We start from the raw sequence: 23,327 nt of genomic DNA, 5'->3' as shown, positions 1-23,327 counted from the left end.
ATATTGAATCATGCTTCCATTGCTTGGATGCTTTTGCCATTTTCACTTGAGGCTTGTCATGGATAACCAGAATGTAGGAGATGTAATACTGTTCCCCTCCTCCAAGAGAGAGCAGTCCTTAGCATCATGCCCTTTCTTTCACAGAGGTTTCCTTTTGGCCTTTTCCAGTTGCTTTTACCTAAGATAATTCAAGAGCTCTTTTAAAAAATCAAATGTGAAGCTGTTGTCTTATATTGCCAGACTGCTGGTTGTTCACAAAGTACATCTGTCACTGAACGATGTTATCCTGAAAAATGATGACTGAGAAATGGCTGGAGAAAACAGAAATCAAGTCGTAATGTGGCTGAGATCCATTAGCAAAAGACCATATATCTTCAGTCAAGATAAACAAATTCTGCTTTTCAGTGGATAGCTTAGAAAGACAAAAATCGTTGTGATAGGGGTTTTATTTATTGTCTGGAAACAATTACTATACACTCTATCTGAAACATCCCTTTGGTTTAAAAAACCCACCAGTGCACATAACAGATTGATCTGGATAATGCTGAGGTAGCGTTTGTGGGCATATATGTGTGTCTGAGGAAATTTAGGTTTAGAAAGGCTGAAGAAGCAACTCTTTATTGCCCCTAAATCTGCTCTAGAGCTTTTGTGAAGCATTTTCTCTGTGTTATTTCTGCACTTTGAAAGCTATGGTAGTTCTTCAGAAAGATAAAGATGTGGAAATGTGAGAAATAAGTTGTGGAATGATCCTATAACAAAGAGTCATTGTAATATACATGTACAGCCGTATCAGTTGCCAACATGAAGTCTTACAAGTGCGGTGAACATTATCAGTCTTCTGAAATGTGTCCGTTTGCTCTCTTCTGCAGTGTGATGATATGATCTGTTTTTCTTAGTGTAGGTGAAAGTGGTTTTTACTACAGCAGATGGGAGAAACTATTTTGTTGTAGTCTGTGGAAGAGTACTCTGATGTCTGGGCTACTTCTCAGTGTGCATATTCATGGAAGTTAAAAACTGTGGAATAAATTGTATTTAAAGTTCAAAATAAAAATGTTATTGAAGCTCAATGTAAATTTTAATTTTCAAGCAGTCTTTTATGTAGATGATGTTCTCAAGCTGTGAATGGAAGCGGCCAAAAATATGGGAGCAAATTATGAAAATTCTGGCACATCTACTACTTTGGGTATATTATTATTATTTGTGGCAAAGGGTTTAGGGAGTTAGCTTGTATTAGAGTGTTTACTTGATTTGAAAAAATGGGGTTGATTCAGGAATTTTGGAGGACCTCCAACATTACCATTAATTTTGGCCCTTAGAAATGCTAGGAATCTACATTGCATGTCATCATTTAAGGAGTGTGGGTTTTATACTCTTAAATGGCTTGTGAATTTTCTTTTTTTGACAGCATAGTACTCAGCATTGTGTGATTGCAAGGAGGCTTGACTGAAGGGGGTCAGAAGCAAAATGTTAGAAGCCTTACTCTTGCCAGCCACTGCCAAGCAAACTTCAATCAGCATGCACTGCTGGTTTGTAATTGCAGTGGTTTGTAATGGTTTGCTGTAATTGAAATAGACTGTTTGCTGGCCTGAAGAGTAAGCCAGGGAGACTACATTTAAAAATCTGTGGGAAGGAAAAAGGATTTTGTGACATGTATAAATAACAAGCAGTCATGTAGCTCTGTAATTGTTCAAATCATAAGATTTTTTGGAGAGTATGAACATAATAAAAATAAGCTGTATTATCTCTAAGGGTTAGTAAAAGTAGTAACTTACACTAGAGAAGAAGTTACAACCTCAAACTGTGATTACTTTATAATAGTGTGGTTTCTGCTATAGGATTTGTTCTAATTCAGACCACATTGGGAAGATCCTAGGATTCAAAGATTGTATATTTATAGCTATTTTGAGATGCAACTGGTGGGTTTTTTTCAAGCAGCAACAGCAACTTCTGCTCTTTAGGAAGACAGACAAAATAATAAAAGTACACTGCATAGTCTGTCAGTTCCTCAACTATGTAACTATCTACCTTTGTGTACCTGTCGGTGTTTTACATCTGTCCTTTTCTCTTGCTAAGGCATTGTTGGTTTGGTGAGTAAGAAGATGATAGTGCTGCACACTTGTGCCTCGTGCCAGATCTCCCTGTTGTTGTCCATAATGCCCTTTCTGTTTTCTTCCTTCTCTGCTTCAGTGTGAGCAGTCCCACTTGATGAGAGAGCATGAAGATGTGCAGGAGCGAACAACGCTGCGCTACGAGGAGCGGATCACGGAGCTGCACAGCATCATTGCGGAGCTCAACAAGAAAATCAACCGACTGCAGGGAGCAACAATAAGGTACGGCAGCTTCCTGGAAATTCTGGGCCAGGGCGAGACTGGTGCAAGACATGGTGTGAATTATACTCTAAATGTAATACGATGACGACTTTAAGGCTTGTCATGACAGGTACTAAATAGCTGCCCTTAATTAAGGTGTGTGCTCTGCAGCGTATCATCCCAAGCACCCGAGAAGTGCTACGTTCTCTCTGGCAAAGCTACACTTTGCAAAACCTGACAAGCACTGCAAAACATGCACTGTGACATCTAAATATTCCCTTTTGTAATGTGCCAGGGTGCCATGTAAGTGACAGCAGTGGTGTGTAAAGGAAGGTGAAGACACCCGACCTGAACCTCTGCTTTTAACTTTATTTTGTGGCCTCCTGTAGATCACCTAAATGAAATCATTTGTGGGAGAGATATAGCTCAAATAGATGTCAATAGGTTTTGCCTCTTCTTGTGCTGACTTTTTTGACAAAACACAATGGTACAAATGATGTTGTTGCCTGTTTCTGGAGCAGCAAATTTTGGGATATTACACCAGGTTGTAACTGTGTTAAAACAGACTTTACATTTGACTCCACGGAAACATTTTTCCTCACTTGTTTTTTTTACGTATTATTTTCAATGTAGAAAACTTGGTCTAGAATGCAGAAGGAATTTCTTAAAAGTTTATCTAGTGAGGATGCAACTATATGCCAGAATCAGTGGATTTTCTAGACAATATCAAGATAGATTTGATGCATTTGTGGGTAATGTTAACATGGTGCTCTAGCCATGTAGCCAATTTTCGGTTTTCCTTTATCTGTTAGCTGCACTTTTTTTGGTAATTGCTTCATTTCTTCTTCCTTGTAAATATTTCTGCTAGCACAAGGCAATGTTGTTGCTACTACTCACTTAATCTTTCATGAAAATATTAGTATGCAAAAAGAAGACTGGTGTACCATAAATAAGAGGGAATATCATCACATATATTTATCACTACTAAAGGAGTGTTAGAATCACATGTTCATGTTATTTAAGAACATAAATATTGTTGCCTATGAGATGATCATAACCATGGTTGTGGTGAGATTTTTCAGGTATTTTCTCTGCTGGTAGTACTTCTCTGAAAAAATCCCAATGACTCCCTTGTTCATTTATGCTTGACACCTCTGCAGACAAACTTTTCATTTGTCTTTTGAAAAGACCAGTTGAAAAGCAAAATCTGAGAAAGCATGAGAGCTGCACTGATTGTTTTTTTTCCTTGAGTGACAGAAAAGCTCTATGACATTTAAGAAAAATATTACACAGAATTCATAAAAATGGTGTGTTTGGAGTCCTCGTGGCAAAGCAAATGCCAGGTGGTGTTCAATTACAAAATACTGGAATCAGGTGGATACTCTGAATGTTTAACCATGTCCATAAATGAGTCAGCTGCAAGATGCACAGGAAGGTGAGGTGTGAAAACCAAGCCTGATGAGATGTACATGTTGCTTCTCATGAAAAATGCAATTTTTCTGTCCTTTTGGGGGGGTTCTGGCCTTTAAAGGCATTAGAAAAATACTTCTGCAACAGGTGCCACACCACTGTCATGCCCCTCCAGTTTAATTCAGTCATATGAGAGCTTGTTTTGCTCAGACAGCTGGAATGCCTCATCTGGTTTTATTTGTTTTGGTTTTATTAATAAAAACAAAACCTGTTTGTTAAGTTAGTGGCTCTTTTTATTTCCTTCAATGATGGAAATAGCTTGTTTTCTTTGGCAGGCCAATAATTTGGTGTTTGGGGACCAGAGGAGTAATATCCATCCTAAAAATGGCAACTGAAGGGATTCCACGGGGTTTGTAAAGCCAAGTGAAAGAAGGAAAACTGATGTACCACTTTCTGTGAATCCAGTCTGAGATCCACGTGTCATTCTTGAGAAGCTGTCTGTGCATCCCACAGAGCAAGGCCGGTGCAGTTGCTGTCCTTGCTGGAGCAGCTGTGACTCACAGCACTCCACCTTTGGCTCTGGGGACTGTTGATGCCGGGAGCTCGAACAGAACAGTCCTAAGAGAAAGTGTTCTGGGAGCATGGCCCTGCTGGAGCCTCAGCAATTATACTTTCCTCTAAAACAGAAGGATTTTAATTTTGTTTTGTCTCTTTGAAACCTGCAGGTAGTACTGAGCAGAGGCTTTACTTGTCACAAAATTTGGGCTGTCTTTCTGGAAGCAGAGTTTACATTAATTGCATAACAGATGAATGTTTCCCCAGTGCTGATACAGCAACTCTTGAGTTTTTTCACATATTGATTTTAGATTGTAAAAATAAATTAACATGTAGCTTCATGTACCTCTACTCTATTGATGCCTTTTCCTGGTCTTAAAATCAAGAGTCAAACACAGGTAGAAGGGAAAAAGGGATTTTACCTTGGTATTTATTATAAGGACCCTTAGGTGCACACATCCAGGTCGAGTGCACCTCAATGCCCACCGCAATGCCTACCACACAAAAGATCTGGTATAGCATTTAGCAGATCTATCAACAATTCCCCAATGAGAGGCTCAAATGAGCTCCCCCCACAAGGAACCTTCCCCTGGATGGTTCTATCTCAGTTTACAAAATGTGTTCTGGAGAGGACCTTGGCGTCTGGGGCACACTGATCCCTAACTATGAAGCTTCTAAAATGTTCAGTCTCCTAGCTGAACAAACAAGTCCAAGAATGTAGGCAAAAAGCACTGAGAATACAGAAGTTGGAAAAAAGGTATAAAAGGGGTATAAAAGAAAAGGTAAAAAATCATCATGGCATCACTATGACATTCTTTATAGTTCTTAAACCCAAAAATATTTCGGAAACAATTAGAAGAAACCAGTTATTTCATGGAAGGTGTTTGATTATCCTCTTTAAATTGTATTATCTTTGTGTGAATGTGAACAGTACCCTCAGAAAGTAGGACAGAAAGTAAGCAGATACCGTGTTTAAATCTAAATAAGGTGTTGCAACAGTTTTAGGAGGAGTGTTGGCAGGCTGTATAAGTTGGTTAATATTCTCCATTCTGAGAACTTTTGTCTCTGGTTTTTGGTATGTTGGGGGTTTTCTGCCTTTGCAGTGTCAGCATTTAGAAGTGTAATGTGGCTTAGTAATGCCAGCTCTAGAATCATGGCATGGTTTGGGTTGGAAGGTACTTTAAAGACCATCTAGTTCCAGCCCCCTGCCACGGGGAGGGACACTTTCCGCAAGACCAGGTGGCTCAGGGCCCCGTCCAGCTTGGCCTTGGATGCTTCCAGGAATGGGGCAGCCACAGCTTTTTTGGGAAAGGAGAGAACTTAAGTCACATGTCAGTGCATGTGTCTCTTCCCAGGTGTGTCTGATATGCTGATCCCAGTAGCAGTAGTGTTACAGGAATATTTTTAGAAGTTTACTGGATTTTTCTAGGTTTGCTAGCCATTTCTTGGGTACAACAAGTTTTCCATGTGTGTGGCCCCATGAATTTAGCTGCAGCTCTTGCATTACATACTTCCAGCATTCCCAGAGGAAAATTACTTCACCATGCTTGGGGGTAGCAAGCCAGCATTCATCTGCAATTGTCTCATCTCCCTACTGCTGGTGCACTGGATAGCCCAGCTGGTTTGGAAGCACCTCAAAAAAAAAAAAAAAAGATGAAAAAAGTGAGTTCCAATACTCAAATACTCACGTGCAAGTATATGAGCTTCTGTGTTGCCAAGGTTCTCTGTCCTTTGACAAGGTGCATGCCTACTGCAATTTTCTCTCAAAGTGTGTACAACTTAGAAGATAGGAAAACCAATCAAATGGATCTTCCCAGTCAGAGTTATATTGTAAATACTTGGACATAAAGGGTATACCCAGTAACTCTGAAGCACGAAAAGCATTTAGAAATTATACAGTAGGGTACTAAAATGTAATTATGTCTACATTTAGGGTGAATATTTCTGACTTCAGAAGTTTTTAGTATTGCCTTAGATTCATTCAAACTTGACTCTTTTTTTTTCTTAATCATTTCTTTGGCTGTCAAAATCAACTGTAACTTCAGCATGTGACTGACAGTTTTTCTTAGATGTCAGATTGAGGTTCAAGAAAAAGAAAAGAGAGATGTCTAATTGCTTTTAGCTCTAAACCAGTGGCTGTTTGGGTACATCTCTGCAATTCTAAAAATAGTGTGCAGCTATAACAATACCAGACAGAAATATACTCTGTTCAGTGTTAGTGCCTGCTAAGGATTACTTGAAACAGTTGTCAAGAAGCTTATAACCCATTACTGTAAAATTATTTGTTCAGACAATACATTTAGGAAGTGTTGGAAGTTAATGGAGAAGAGGGGTAGTGAAGAGACATCACAAGAAATAGCACATGGCACTTACAGTCACTTTTAAACAGTGACCTGGAGGTCTAATTCTAGCTTCTAAATATGGGCTAGTTGGAAGTAAGCACATACTGGATTCAGTTCAAGTGGCAATGTGGGTGTGGTAATGTTGGTTCAGCACACAGTGCCCAGCTTCACTTGCCCTCAGTGATTAATTTCCATGCTGTCTCAAGTGTGTCACTATTTGTTCACAATGAACTAGTTCAGAGGGACCTCAAGTGTTTGTACACAGAGTGCAGTCAATCTTGGTGCACACACACCTGTAGTATTTTCTATTTGATGGTCTTAGAGGGTTTTATAGTTATTTAAGTAAAATGATGAAAAACTGCTGGCACCTGGAGTACAAAGCTACTGACTGTTTGCGGCCATGAACAGAACGCACACCTTGCCAATGTTCTGTGGTGTGAAAGGATGCTGAAAAATGTGCCATTTTGCTCAGTGTTTTAACAAGTTTTTCTCAGTGTCTGTGCAGCACTCTGATCCTTGGTTGCACCTGGTCATGAAGAAAGATATTAGTGCAGAAGTACCTGAAACCCACGGGTTTTTTCCTCCAATGTTTATCCCATGCCCTCTGTGTCTAGAATGGCTTGATCTGGTTTTAACTGCCCCCAAGTCACCATGACATTCCAGCAAGTGGGATCATCAGGGCCCATAACAAAACAGAAGCCTGCTTTTTACAACCAGGCGGTCACTGATGGCAGCAATAAGGAAGTTGCAGTGCCTTCACCTTCTGGGTGGTGTGGCAGGAGTCCAGTGGCTGATCATTGTCAGCTGTCGTGCACCTTGCATTTCCAGTGCCACTGGAGGACTCTTCCTTCTGTTTTGGGGAAAGGAAAATCTCAAGCAATCTTTTGTTACTGCCAGCATCAGTTTTAAAGGCAGAATTTATATTTGTGATGTATCACTGCCCTTGAATTCCACCTTATTCTTGCCCTCAGTCTGTGCCCAGTTGGGCTGGTGGTGGACCTGGCTGCCATTTTATCAGAAGTGGGTTTCTGATCTTTCTGGACAGATTTTAAAAGCATTAATTCATTTGGAAATTGACTTCTGGCTTGAGTCATCAGAAGGGTGTGAGTCCTGCTACGTGACATACTTTTCAACTGCCCCAAGATAGTGAGGGGCACTTAAACTGAGAAACCCAGAACAAGTGCCAGCTAGATGAGGCTGTGTTGTATTTGGAACAGAAAAATCCATGCAAGAAGAGCCCAAAGAAGAGTGATGAGAAATCATTATTGTGTGTGCTGTTGCTTTAGGGCCAATAGAGCTTCTTATCCATTTGTGGAGGTAATTCAGGTTTTAAAAATGTAGGACTAATTGTTTCATAAATGAAAAAAATCAGTTACCTTCAGATGAGAAACTACAACTGTTTGAGTGCTTGGTAATTGTTTTTGTCTAAAGCTAATTACTAGTGGCTTTTTTGGTGGCTAATAACAAACTGGTTCATGGAACATTAACTGACGTTTATGTGTCTTCCTTACACTGTTTAAACTCCTGCTATTCATTATTCTGTTCTAACACTGTCTTAAACAGGTATTGCATGGTACCTCAAAGACCTTTCTTTGATGTAAATCTCAGTGTTAAGCAGCTGGCCTGCATTTTGTTTAGTAATAGTGGTCACTAAGTGCTTCTGCTAAGGTGACATTTTCTTTGCACTGAAGCAAATGTGAGGGCTAGAAGAGCATGGTAGAAATAATGTCTTGGTACCTTGGGAAACCCTGCTTGGCAAGCAAGCTGGAAGTCCTTTTTTGAGTTTTATTGAGGTTTCTAAGTTGTCACCTCTGCAGCTCTGAAAGCAGACTTTACTTCTGTCATTGATACCTGTATGTATGGGCCACTTTGTCTGCTATTTTCCCTGACAAATTGAGACACACCTCCAGGCTGAATCCTGCAAGAAGCTCTCGTCACTGTGTTGCACACACACAGCAGACCTAACATTACAGATTACCCTCCCAGATGCAGATCCCCAGATAGGTCTTTGCTGTTTCTCATTTTTTCCAAAGCCAGACAGTTCCATTCTCACACTTTTCTGCTGAATCTGCAGCAAAATTAATCTCTGCATGTGATCTAGTGAGCAACAAAATGATGGCTGTTTGTTTTCTATCAGAGGGGCCCTGCGCCTGGATAAACTGGTGTTTTTCCAGTGTTTAAAATAGATACTTTAATGTTAAGACAGTCACTACAAAAGTAAAAAAAAAAAATTGAGTCAAATCAGCAAATGGATCAAAAGAAAAGTGTTTACAAATGTTCTAAAGCAAAGCTATTATTCATTTACTTATCTTCTTTCCCAGTGCTTTGAACTCTTTGTGTGGAGACAGAAGGGAAAAGCCCTAATTTTTAAGCTCATTAGCTTTAGCTAAAGTATTCTGTGTCCTCAGTTATTTTAGTTGAACCAGCTTGACAAATAAATTAAAACCTAGGTAACTGAGGCTTTTTCTTTTCCACTAACTTCAGCAGTTCAGTGCAATACTTGCTTATCTGTTCCTCTCTCTTTTGGGAGGAGAAATTAAAAAACCTACCAGTCTCCAAGAACATTGTGATTTACATGTGCAGGTACAAGCATGTGCATGCTTGCTTTGCACATGAGACGGTGACATCCTTGAACTGAGAAACAGACCAAAACCAGTTACTTCTAATCCACTTTGGGATCAAAGCCACTTGTGCTGATTTGTGTGAATTACCAGCTGGGGAGTCACTGCAGAGCAATGAATGTCCTTGCACACATCCTTGCTAACACTCAGTTCCACCCATTGCTTCCTTCTTCAGTGGCCAGGAGAAATAATGAAGTTGGGAATAAAGAAATGGAAACCAGGCACTGGCAGCTGCAAGTGGGTGTTATGGACATGGCACAGTTGCTTTGCAGTGAAGGGTGTAAAGTCATCTCTACTGACTGGACAAAACACTTGTGTGAATTGGATCCTGTTGCTCAGCTTAAGGAGTCTGAAATGCGTGTCATGAAGATGCACATTTCCTCAGAGGATTTAATTTCTGCCTTTGCTCTCTCTGCCAGGGAGGAGGATGAGTACTCAGAGCTGCGGTCGGAGCTGAGCCAAAGCCAGCAGGAGGTGAATGAAGATTCACGCAGCATGGACCAGAACTCTGTCTCAGTGCCAGAGAACCAGTCCACCATGGTCACTGCAGACGTGGGTGAGTTGTGTTCTCAGCAGAATTGATGCCTTTCCACAGCAAAAAGGTATCATAGCTTTTGAAATGAAAATCTGAGCATTTGGTGAGGAAATGAATTAATGTAGGCTTAATTTAATTACATTAATGTAATTAAATGAATTAATCACAATTGATGCTGAGCTTGTACACAACTGTGAACTTACATGTGAAGTAACCTCTCTGCCTTGATTGTAGAATCATATAATGGTTAAGTTTGGGAAAATATCTCTGAGATCATTGAGTCCAGCCATCAACCCAGCACTGCCACCAAGTTCACCATTAAACCATGTCCTCAGGTGCAGTATCCACATGGTTGGGTGAACACTTTCAGGGATGGTGATTCCAGAATTCCCCTAGGCAGTCTAATCCAATGCTTTACAGCCCTGTCCATGAACATGTTTTTTCTAATCTACAATTTAAACCTCCCCTGGTGCAGCTTGAGGCTGTTTGCTCTTGTCTGGTCACTTTTTAGCTGCGAAAAGAGTCCAACCCTCACCTCACTGCAACCTCTCAGGTAGTGGTAGAGAGCGGTAAGGTCTCCCCTGAGCCTCCATTTCTCCAGAAGCAGACCTTCCTAGCAGAATTCTGGTGTAATCCTCACTATGACAGATTTCCAGAATTCTCTTCAGGACACTATTCCTGTTTTCTGGACTATATTGTTCATAAATGCAAGACCTGCAACAGCACATCTGTATTTACATGTTTGTGATTTCTAGAAACATCGGTACAACAGTATTAATAATGTGACTACAAAGTGTCTGACCTAGGGAATTCAAAATACTTAATAGAAGCTTTTATAGTTATAGAAAATTAATGTTTTACTCAAAAATGTTAATGTTTACTGTTAAGTTCCTACTTGAACAGATTCTAGTATGAGAACTTTTTTTTCCCTAATTTTCTTCTTACCCAGAAGAAAAAAAAAAACCAAAAACAAATTCGCTTTTCAGTATTTATTTTGTCTTCATGAAGTGGAGCTGAACCAGGGTTTGTGGACATAAACAGCAAGTTGTCTGTTTAAGTTTGGTCTAACAATGAAAAACACAGCAATAGAATGATGTACAATGTAGAGACCTAGAAGATAAGGGGGCAGATGTGTCTGCCTCAAAAACCAACAGACAGATAGCTCTGGAGCCAGCCAAGGATTGTTGGTAGTAACAGCGAAGGATTGTTGATAATAACATGCTGTGAGGAGGAACAGGATGTAGCTGGAGAAGGGAGCCATGCAGAGGTACAGGCAGCACTTTTCAGGGACAGATGTCCTTGTTTAGTTAAGCACAACACAGCACACAGCAAGTGCAAGGATGAGGCTGAAAAGTGGGCATGGGCTGTAGAGGGGAATCCTGACCACCTAAGACCCCAGAAGCCCTCCCAACCATTTCTAGAAAGGTCTGAAAGAACAGATTGCCCAGGATAACTAATTTGCATAGAAAGTGAGGAACCTATTGTAGGAACCCAGAGTGCCGAGAATATTCCTCTGCCTGTTTTTAAGGGTTCTTACCCCCCTGAACAACACTGTTTTAGCTTCAAACCTTGGGAAAAACTACCAACGATCAGACAAGAACTAGAAAATACAGTGGTGTGAATTAGGTGATAGACTACTATGTAAGATTGTCACAGGGTGAAAATTTAGAGGTGTTGGGCTTCTCTTTGTAGTAAATAGATAAGAGTAAAAAATATCAAAATGGAGGGCTGTGGTTGTTCTTTAAACCTTCTTCTCCTTCTTCTACTACTCCATATTCTGCAGTAAAAGTAGTTTGGAATGACTGGATAGAGAATTCTGCAGTTCCTGCCCGTGTTACTGAATAATTGGTAGGAAAGTGAAAATAATATACATTTTTAATGACTATTGGTTAAATTATCTTTAAAAGGCTGTGTAAATCTTGACAATTAGACTTCACTCCTGCTTTCTGTGTTCTATCTGTACCTGGGTCACGCTGGTGGCTCTGTTCCTCTGATAAGACTTAATAAACAACTATCCGGCAGCATTGAAACTCCAGCAAAAGTCTCAGTTTATCTTTGAAACTCCTTGCAAGGACTTTTAGAAAATTCTCTCCCATCTGGAGGGATTTGATTTATGGCATGGTTCAGTGTCACCTATCTCCAGAGCAGGGAAAACTTACCTATAAACAGGTACCTCCACGCAGCCCAGTGTGCTTGTGCATGTGCAGCCCAGCGCCCTGAACAGCTGGACCATACCAGAGCCAGGACTGGGTTCTTCTCTCTTCTTCTCTGTGTCTCTCGCCCGTCTCCTTCTCTCTCTTCACTTTCCCACTTTATCCAGAAGCCGCTGCCATGTGCTTATATAGTAGGTCAGGGCCTAACCTGACCCAATTTCCATGCCAGGTGTGTATTTATGAGCTTTCGTGGATCCTCTGACTTCCGTCATTCCTTTGACCACAAGAAGCTGCAAATCTTGGGTGCTTCCTTTTCCTTAAGGGTGGGACTTACAGATAGCAATGGACAAAATAAGAATGTTATGTGTAGGGATTCCTGCATTGTTTCCATATTTTCCTTCTATCCATAGACTGTCGTTTTTGGGTGTTATTTCCATATTGCTATGAAAATAAATTTCACACACACACATATAGATACAGGAATATGTATAATTTTAAGTCCTGCTAGATACAGGTATATGGGGATAAAAAACCATGCTGTATAACCCATGTGCATGACTTGCTTACTGCCCTAATGGAGTGAGCATCAGTGACTTAGTAAAACCAGTAATACCTCATGACACATTAATGCGTGTGGATCTGTTGCTCTGTTATTGCTACAGGCAATAAAACACCTAGAGTTAGAACTGTGAACGCTCTCCAGTGCGTCTTGCAGAGCTTGTGATTGGGCTGTGATGGTTTTCTGTCAGAAATGGGGTTCTCACATTGTAAACCACTTATTTTATGGGGGAAATGTCACAGTTGAAACAAATCCCAGCAGACAAGGTCTTGTGAAGGTTGTTTAAAAATACAAAATGTTCATTACAGAAGATGTCATGGAAAAAAACAAAACACAAGGTTTTTACAAGTAAGCATACTGCTTGCTATATCCTGCTTGTGAGTGAGTGGTGGTATTATTATAAAGGGCATTTTTTTGTGTTACTATAACACATGGGTGGCTGTTAATCAGGAATTAGTGGAATGACTTCCCAGAAAAAACTTTTATATGTTGACCATTCAAATTTTTCATGCAATGTTGTAACATCATTCTAAACTCTTCTGTTTGGTCAGCAGTAGGTTTGTGTTTATGTGTATTAGGCGGTGGAGTTAGAGTTACGATAATGAGTTTGCAGTTTTTTACTTCTTTTCCTGTCATTCCTTCATCCAGCAGCTCTCAGTCTTCCCTTGCATAGGGAGATTTCAAGGCAGTCTGCAATAATCCGGTGACTCGTGTCTGTTAAAATTCAGACCCAGTTCAATGCACTGCTTTAGTGCCTACAAAAGTGCCTCACAGCTGCGAGGCTACCACAAAATTCTGACCATGGTGAGGCTCTTACAGTGGCAGTACAGGAATCACAACTTCCACCAAGAATGCCTGCCACTGTTCTTAGTGGGATAGAGGAGCTGTGGCTCTGCTGCCGCCTCATAGTGCACCCCTTGTGTGCTCTGCTGTGGGTAGCTACTGCCAGTTCTTACCTAGCGAGCCAGAAATACTGACTGGCACATCCAGGAGACAGCACAGGGGTGAATTCTGCCACACGTCTGCCTTAGGAACTGCCACTGTTCATCACCAGAGGTGAACCTAAGAAAAACAAAAATAATTTTTGAAGTGAGCTAGCAAGCTACAGAGACCCACTTGTTTTCAGATAGGTGGAGGATGCTATGGCAGTGAGCGCTAGAAGAGGTTTGCCTAAAGACAGGAAAGGAAATAATTCTCTGTGATAGTTTATAATTAAAATAACTTTGTTGTACAAGCTGGTAATATGGCTGTAGTATGGGACATAACAAGCTGTGGTGTTATGATCCCTGAATATTCTGCAGTTTCATTTGAAGGACTAGCTATTAAGATAAAACACAGGCTCTAAGATAGTTGGTAGGGATCATTTCTGTAAACACCATGATTTTTTAGGCAGAACCTAAGTACAACCACAAAAATTCCTCTGAAAAACATCAAGTTAAAACATCACTGAATGTACCAGACAGAAAAATGTTTTTACAGAGACAAAGATATGACATTAACAAAATCAGGATAGTCGGCCTTAAATGACCAAAAGAACAACATAAAGAAATGTCACAGAATGTAAGCATGTAATATCTTAAAATGTTCTTCAGAAAAGAGGGGGTTTTGAAGAAAGAATGAACACTTGAGATAAGCTGTGGGGCTGTTATTTGTTGGATGAGAGGTAGCTCATTATTTCAGTTGATGTGATTATGGTTTTTAAGCCTATCAGTTGTCGAGGAAGAAGTGGCAGAGTGCAAGGACATTCTTTGAACAGTATCCAGTCCTGGCTGTTCTGCAGCAGGCGCTTCCGGGTTAGGGTTTGTTTTTTCACTGAGTCACTAATTGCTACGATGTTTGTTTTGTTTTGTTTTGCTTTCTTTTAGATAACTGTAGTGACTTGAATTCAGAACTGCAGAGAGTGCTGACAGGTCTGGAAAATGTTGTCTGTGGGAGGAAGAAAAGCAGCTGCAGTTTATCGGTGGCAGAAGTGGACAGACACATTGAGCAACTCACTACTGCCAGCGAACACTGTGATTTAGCCATTAAGGTAATGGTAACATTAGGCTCTAAAATGCTGTGTGCTCATTGACTCAGACACCTGGTCACTTCTGCAGTAATCACACTTCGCTTTCAAAGGTGTTAAAAGTACTTCTTCACAGGAGTCAACTCGTGTTCACACTGTGTGTTTGGTAAGTAGCAGCACACCTGTTCTACACCTTCTACGGTCCAGGAGGAGCTACTTTGACCTCAAAACAGAAATATATTTGTCTTACGCTCTTTTCAAAGATAAGAGAAGTGGGGATACTCAACATTTAATTTACTTTCTTAAGCAAGTTTGCTTGTCCAGCAAACAAGTTGTCACCTGCCCAAGGTCCTACAGGTAATCATTGACCAGTGAGTGAAAACACCATGTGTATGCCTAGGTTGTGATTTGGCTGTCTTGAAATCTAAAGCCGTCCTAGTTCCAGCCAGGAGTGGGTTAATTTTTGCAGTAGCCAGGAGGGGGCATGGCCAGGTTATCTTGTATCCCTCATTTTCCAGGAAGAGGGGAAGGGGTCCCTTCCTGGTTGTGTATTCTTGGGGGTGAGAGCTCTTCTTCAAATTGTACACTTCTTGTACACTCCATTATTAGTATTTTTGCTGTTACTGTTCACTTTCTTACCTCATTCCCGTTTCCAGTAAATAGTTCTTATCTCAACTCCTGATCTTTGCCTTTTGTACCTCTGATTTCCCTTTCCATCCCACCATAGGGGATTGGAGAGTGAGTGAGCAGGGCGTGGTTTGGAGTTTCAGTGGGAACACTAAATGGGGGAGCACCACTCCTAAACCACAACAAAAGCTAATTTAACACAAAGCATTTGTTGTGCATTTGCTCAAATGAGATAACTCAGACTCAGAACAAATAATTCAAGTGCTATCTGTATGTGTTGCATTTATTGTGAATGTAACAGAACAAGGAAAGGGATGTTTCGTGGCACGTGTAACAAAAGGCATTGCAATTCAGAGCCTGAAAGCAAGGGAGCCACAGAGAATCTTCCTATATACAGGGGAAAACATGAGAAAGTTTTTTGTGTCAGGTGGAAAGGTGTCAGTGACTCATTTATACAAGAAAAATTGTATTGACAGTTTGCTCTACAAGTGGGGAGGTCTGTGACCACTCTAGATGGCTTTGACAGCCCTTTGTCTTACTACTGGGAGAAGTTCCTTCTGTACCTGGAGGTGTCTGAGAAATACAACAAAATATAAAGAAATTAATGTTGAGTAGTAATTTGAAGAATGTGTGTATATTTGACTTCTGGTCTCTTGGGATCAGTATTAAAGCAGTTTATTTGAATATCTCAGAGGATTAGGACCAGTGCTTTGAATGTTGCCAAGTACTATTTGGAGTTTTAGGGTTAACTGTTTTCAGAAGTCACTGTTCGCCAAAAGAGAGACTGTGGATTCTGGGAAATAGGTAGAGATGAGCCTGTGTGAGGCCCACAGAGGTATCTGAAGTGAGATGTGTTTAATATAGCAAAACCTACATGTAGAGCCTCTCTCTACCATTCCACTGCAGGTCATTTCTGCTTTCCTGTTTCCTCAGAGAAAAAACGGAGAGATTTTTTAAGTGGGTGGAATCGTGAATTGGAAACCTGAAATATTCTGACTATCTTTTGCCTTGACTATTGACTTCTTTCTTCACCAGCAGACTAATGCATTTAAGTGGTTTAAATCCTTCAGCTTTGGTGGTTAAATTTCACTAGGTTCCTTTTAATGCAGTTGCTGCTGATTTTTTTTTTTTTTGCTTTTTTATACAAATCATGTGACCCTGGCTAACTCAATTGTTTCTGTCCCACAAAAACTGAAAAGACCTTGAAATTAAATTTATCAGATTGTCTTTCAAACTGAACAGTTACAAAAGCATCCTTTAAGAAAATTTACACAAAATAATCTGGTTAATGTTTCATTTATTTTGGAGAACACAGCAGTAACAGATACCTAACCACTAAAATTTTTCTGATTAAAAAAGCTGTAAATACTTCCAAGCATGAAACATTTAGAACGTGAGAACAGCTGTACTGGGTTGGACCAAAAGTCCATCTGCCTAGTGGCAGATGCTAATGGAAAGACAGCATCAAAAGTGACATGCATAGTATGTTCTTCCCCTTCCTTCAAAGGTGCTTCCAGCAAAGTGGGTCTGCAGGGACTTGAACCAAAGATGATGTCTTTGTGTTTAATTGTAATGGATGGAGTTTTCTTCCTTATTTATATCTACTGTGTTTTAAAACCTGTCTAAATTTTTGGCTTCCATAAATTCTCTTAGGAGTAAATTCTGCCATTGAGTTACACCATTTGAAGAAGTACTGCTTTTTGGTTCTTTTAAACCTGATACTTGCTGATTTAATCTGATACCATGTCTGTAACACAACACTTCTTTTAAAGAAAATAAGGCAGAGAGCACTGATGGCAGTGTCAGAGACAAGACTGGAATTACCATGATATGACATCCTGTTGCCCTGTGCTCGGAACACAACATTATCATTCAATCCCACACTCTTTGAAATTATACCTGAATTATCTGCTGTGCAGCAACACATCAGATAAAACTGCTCTGTAATGCTGCTTTGAAGAAAACTAATCAACGTTATTTTACACAGCTGTATCTATGTACAGTGTTTATGTTTCATTTTCCATAGAGGATGGTTGGTAGCATATTGGACTCCAGAGAATTGCTGTAGTAGTAGTGCTCTGAGGAGAAGCAGTGGCTTAGGAAGGGGAGGGGTTGGGAAAATAGCAACACTGGAGCATGGGGAATAAGGAGGAAGGAGGCAGCGGCAGAACTTCGCATTACAGGGGTGAGAAAACAGCAGGGGAAGTTCAGATGGGTGGCGGAGGGAAGAAGGGAGAGAAGAAATCAGCAACAAAGAGGCACTGTTTAAAATAAAGCTGGCATCCTCAAAAGAGAATGCTCCTGCCATTACAGAGCTTCTCTTTACATCATGTGATTAACCACCCTGTGCTTATTCAGAACTTGAACTCATCCTCATGCTGTGTTGAAATAATTTACCTTGGCATAATTTCAGACCTATGGGTCCAAGTGAAGCTAATACAAGGGAGAGCTGTGGCTTCTTTCATCTCAGAGATGCTGCAAGGCTCTGCTTTTTCAGAAAAGTCATTTCAGTTTCCTATCAAATCTGTAAGCAGAATTACAGTGTAGATACTCTGTCAATAGTGTTTCATAATTGTGGGTCTAGATGTATTGCAGTTTTATGTAAGAGAGACATGAAATACAACTCAAAAGGATAAACTGAACAAATAATAAAATTTCATTGATACCTCAAAGTCACAGGGTGCTGAAAACACTGGGAAGATTTCTTGCAGAAAAAAAAAAGTTGTGCCTCTAACTAGGTTTGTAATTTTCAGCTGTACTCTAGTTGGTTCTTTTGGTCCCTCCCAATTTAAAGAAATAAACAAGGTAGCAATTTTTGTTATATAGAGAATCAGAGGTTCATAGAATATGCTGAATTGGAAGGGACCCATCAGGATGTAAATGTTCTTTTGAATAAAACAATTAAATAGATTATTATTAACGTTGGTGCATGAGTTCTCTTCCATATTAGATGTAAAAGTATAGGCTTTAGCTATAACTTTTTTTTTTTATTAGGCAGTGAAATGAAACTTTCTGCATTGCCAGTGATGTCAAATATTCTTTTGTTTTCCATGTTTCTTCCAATCATTTTAATACACACTGCTCTCCAGGGAGATTCAAAAGCTTATGGGCAACATTTGGAGTGGTTTTGCTTGTTGCAGGTATCTTCCATAGCTGAAGAAACGGAACACAGGCACAGCGCAGACTGGGTAGTAGATTCCAAACTGCATGTTGAGTGTTACGATGTGTTTCAGGATGTTGGGTGGCCAGTCTGACAGTCAGTTCAGGCATGGCAGTATTCCCTTGCTGCTGGTGGGTGCTTGTAGTTTAGTTTCACCCACTGGAAGTTCCTTAATATCCCTCATACCAAACAGTGCCTACAAGGCGCAGCTCTGAGCACAGAGGTGGGACGGGAAGTGCTGAATGTCATTGTGTCCCAGAGAAACCCACCCTTTTTTTAGGCACTGGAAAGGCTGTAACATCCCCTGTAAGCCTAGCCAAGGCCAGAGTTCTTTCTTTTATTTTGCTGTCACCTCAAGGAAAGAACATACTCAGGGACATGGGAAAGAAGAGCCCTCTTTTAATCCTCTCCCACTCTTTTCCTTGCCCTTTTCTGGCATTGGTCTAGCAATAAATAAGGCCCCATGCCATGCACATTCACAGGCTGCTCATTTCTGCCTGTTACTCAGCAGGGAAACAATAAATACAGTGCTTGCCCATGACAAGCAGTCATTAATTTGTTCTAAAGTATTCCAAGATTAAACTACCAGGATTGCTGGCATTCACAGGTGACATGTTTTATTTGCGTGTATTTGTCTTTTTTGGTGTTTGTCAGTATGAAATGTTTTAATGAAATGGTCAAACTGTCAAAGAAAATAAGTAATAATTTTGTTTGCTATTACTTGGCAAACAAAAGAAACAAACAAATGGTGTTGAGAGGCTAGGAGTGTATATATATAAGTGTGTAGAGTTGCCTGTTAACACGTATTTCTGTCCCATCTACCCATTAGTCCTGCTCAATTGTCTTTGCTCCTTTCTGTTTGTTGATGACTCTGTTTTTGCAGACCGTGGAGGAGATAGAGGGTGTGCTGGGACGTGACCTTTATCCAAACCTGTCTGAGGAGAGGTCTCGGTGGGAGAAGGAGCTGGCTGGCCTGCGGGAAGAGAATGAGAGCCTCACAGCCATGCTGTGCAGCAAAGAGGAGGAGCTCAACAGGACCAAGGCCACCATGAACGCTGTCCGTGAAGAGAGGGACAGACTGCGTAGAAGGGTAAGGCTGCTGCACAGATGATGCCGCCTTCTTCCTCCAGCCTGTGTGATTTTGTCACCAGAACAGGCTTCTCTTTAATCTCACTTCCTGTGCTGGCTGTAGGGCTTTTTGTTTTTCCAAAGCTGGGCTATACAAATGACAAAATTAGGACAGAACTGAACATAATTGAAAAAGAGTGTGTGACAAACAGCCAACGTGCACAACAACCTGATTTCAGAAATTGTGTGTTAACAGAAAAACTGATATTCATCTTCAAGGAAGCATATGTAGCTTGGCTATAGAGAAAGCAGATGTTCGTCTAGTGAACTTTCCTATGAGGCTCTTTTTTCCTGTAAACAACAAATATTTCTTTGTTTTTTGATGGGAATTCAGTTTGTGACTAGGAGAAAGAAAAAGACCAGGACTCCTGTCAGTGGGTAATAATTCACCCACTGAACAATAAGTAGTTCCAGCCATGTCCTGCTTCCCTATCTACATTTTATGATGCTTTAAGGTCAGATGAAGGTTTTGTGCTTTGTGTGGAGTCCAAAGTAAAAAAAAAAAGGGGGGGAGAAATTTGTTCACAAAAAAAGATGAAAGATCCAAGAGAATGTGACCTCAATCTCAGTTACTTTTAAAATCTGTTAACTTTGTACCTGTTAAATTTGCTGAGTTTTGGCTAGATATGAAGTATCTTTGTTTTTGAAACAGGCAGTTTAGGGTTCATGTTCAGTCTGAATGACAAGTCAGACCACCATATCATGGTAAATTATTGCAAGTATCACTCTTTACCAACTGGCAGCAGATGAGGTTTTTTTGGTGTTCTAAACCAACACTGTTCTGCAGTGACGGTGCCATTTTAGTGTGAACCTGCATTGTGTGAGATTTCCAGTCTTCAGATAAGAAGCCACAAATTACCTTTTCAAAACTGTCTATCCTCTCCTAACACTAAAAAGGCATGTGTGATGAGGCAAGAATAGTAATGTCCTATTGTATAAAGCAAGACCACTTCAACTTTTCCTTTGTAAATTTTTGTCTTATTATATACCATAGGCTGTTTTCAGTCCTGGAATTTTTGGACTGATTTTATAGTGACAATTTTTTTTAGCGGAGGCAATACTACCCCTTGAGCTACAGAAGTAGCATTGGTGGACTGGCTGGATTGTTGCCAAATTGAGGGGGTGGACACCAACACAAGCAGGCAGAAAATAGAAGCGTGTGCTTGAGAAATTTGCTTACACGAATGCAGATATTGACACTACAGGTGATACAGATCAATACCTAGATACCCAACAAGAAAAAGATAGCTGACCTTGAGCACAGAAAAAGATTCATGTTTTGAGAAGTATGGCATGCAAGCTAAGGGGCTTGAAAGAATGGTCACAAGAATTTATGCTGACAGCTCCTCAGTTCAGAAACAGAAAAGGGGAGAGAGTTGGTGTTGTACCCTCAGGGATCAGCATGGCTGAGCCATGGTGGCAAATTCAGTTCGATGAGGTACCAGTAGAGACTGGAAAAACTGTATAAAGAGTAGCAAGATCTGATCTGGAATGTTATATGTCATTCTTATCTTTTATGCATGTAAAGATGCAGTTTAATTTGGCAGAAAATGATGTACACAATGGTCAGAGAAATGGGCATTATCTGTGGAGAAGGGACTTGTCCTGTTCAGCATGGCAAAATAAAATCTTAGTTTGTTTTCTCTTTACAAGTGCTAGAGAAATAAAATAAAGATGGGAGTAATGGCCCTCTAAACTTAGGGACAAAACTGGAGCAAGAACAGATTAATATGAACCACTTGTGGCTATATGAGGCCAGAAGTTAGACTGTGAAGTGTCTAAGAGGCAAGAAGATCGTGGTTCTGAAGAAACAGTAAGGAGTAAGGCTACCGACTAACTACTTTCTAAATGGAGCTTTAAAATATTAAAGTTATGTTTGTATAATATACGACCTGTTAAAACCAGGATCATTATATTAGGATTGTATCCGAAGGAAAGCAGAAAAAGCCAGATTAACACAGCTGCAATAATGCTAGAGCCAGCTTTAGCATCTTTTCACAATTCTGCTATGTTTTGTCTGGCTGCCAGCAGTGCCAGTTCTCTATTATGGAAGCACCTCTGGTGGAAACAGAATCAAGGTCATCAACTTGTTTCAGTTGTTTGCAGCTACAGAGGACTTTACTGAAATCTGGTAATTAATATGATCCTTATGCAGAACAACTGATTTATTGCCCCCACCAGAGAAGCTAGTTCATGACATATGACCCTGTCTGCACACTATGTAATTGTTGCACTGGAGACCGTATTTGCATTTTTAATGTAGCTTCATGTCCATACTGGCAACAAAATAAATGTTTTCTGTGACCTATGAAATATTTTCTCTATGCCATCTGAACTCAAGAGTCACTTCAAATTATTTCCCTGGAGAGTGGGAAAGGAGGTTCAACTAAAATTTAGTTACTGTCTTTCTCAAATTAAATTGGGTGAACAAGCTTGAAGTTGACCAGATCAATAGGTCTGTTTCTTCAGACCAATGCCCATAATCAAGCAGAGTGCTTTCAATACATTTTTTCTCAGGCTTGTTGGAGATTTAATTTAATTAGGTATTTACTGCACTCAGTTAACAGATTGAACTGCTCTCTGGAACAGAAGCTAAGAAACAACATACATTCAGGTTTGTTTCCCACAGGTCATTAGTGAATGAGGTAATTGCTTACTTCTGTAGGTTGTCTGCAATGTAACAGCTAATTTCATAGTGCAGAGGTTTATTTTACCTCTGTATTACATTGCTGCATTGAAAATAAAATCTGCTTAGGTCCGGGCTGGTCAGTGCCCTAGAAACTGCTTACACATAGCTGACCATAATCCTGAGTCCAGTAATACAGATAAGATGGTGGGGAACTTCTGTACCAGTTTGTGGGATTAATATTGTTATTATGTGAGAATACGGTTGTAATCAGGTCAGCACTATTTACAACTGCTGTATAGAGTAACAGGCTTAAGTAGTAGAAGAAAAGGTACTATTTGTGTTCTTACACAAAAGCCCATGTATTCAGCAGGGGATTCAAATGAGCAGCTGTGAAACAGCATATAAATTCCATTGTGACTGCAAAGTAAAAATTGTGGGTTTTTTAGTTACTGCCTGTGAAAGTTGCCAGATGAGTGGTACCTCAGCACAGTCTGAAGGAGCTGGTTAGCATAAGAAGCAGCAGATGTGGGCAGCATTCAGGCTTCCTTGAGGCTGTTCTGAAGAACTAAGTCTGAAGTGAAAAGGCAGTTCCAGCGCTGGAAGTCTGTTAAGTCTGTTCTCTGCATGAGCCATATGTCAGCTTGTTCGGTTAATCCCGTGCTTCTAGTTGTGAGGATTGTTCTGTACCTGCTTCAAATCAGCTGAAATTGCCAAACTGACCAGAACAAAAACATTTCATTAGCTGTCTTCAACTAAGACCCTAAATAAAACATAATCTGTGGAGCAGTGGAAAATTAGCATTTTCTGTGTGATCCCATCAGCTGCCCACATTTCCCACTCCAGAAAACTTTGATTTTAGCAGAGGGCTCCCACAAAATACGTGGTTCTTGTGGGGAGTTGAAACCTACCCCTACCACAGCAGGACTCAGATCCTTCGCCTTACAGGTATTCTTGGGCCCACACTGTTCTCAGGTGACACAAAGCTGGCAGGATCTGCTGGTCTCTCTTTGTTTTGTTGTCATTCCTGTTGGGATCAGAAGGTATTGTTCCAGATTGCTGGAGAACACTGATGCATTACGGGCCTTTAGAGATTATTATCTGCTTGCACAGCTGAAAGTGATCCTGGAGCTGTTCTGTTCCTTGTCTCTTGATGAGCACCAGAAACCTGAGGTAGCAGCCCAAAGCTATCTCCATTCTCTGCCTCCTTCAGTTGCATGGTATTTGCTTATGCAGCAGCATCTCCTCTTGGGTGTCAACAATGTAGAGTTTTACTTCTGTTTACAAGCTTGCATGC

The 23,327-nt window shown here is 40.4% G+C and overlaps 1 protein-coding gene across 1 annotated transcript in view; it reads left to right on the top strand.

The window, feature by feature from the left end:
* The window catches only part of MCC (MCC regulator of WNT signaling pathway), a 187,224-nt gene that overhangs the window by 123,369 nt on the left and 40,528 nt on the right, over positions 1-23,327 (top strand). Inside the window, 4 exon segments of the mRNA XM_042020618.1 lie at positions 2,188-2,330; positions 9,657-9,793; positions 14,350-14,513; positions 19,160-19,366. Coding sequence (XP_041876552.1) covers positions 2,188-2,330; positions 9,657-9,793; positions 14,350-14,513; positions 19,160-19,366 — 651 coding nt within the window.

Source organism: Corvus kubaryi, unplaced genomic scaffold, assembly GCF_017639235.1.
Source record: "Corvus kubaryi isolate FWS band 111438036 unplaced genomic scaffold, C.kubaryi_AGA036_p1.0 37028, whole genome shotgun sequence".
In the NCBI taxonomy this organism is placed as follows: Eukaryota; Metazoa; Chordata; class Aves; order Passeriformes; family Corvidae; genus Corvus; species Corvus kubaryi.
Note: the sequence above shows the minus strand (reverse complement) of the source record. Positions and strands in the feature narration are given on the sequence as shown.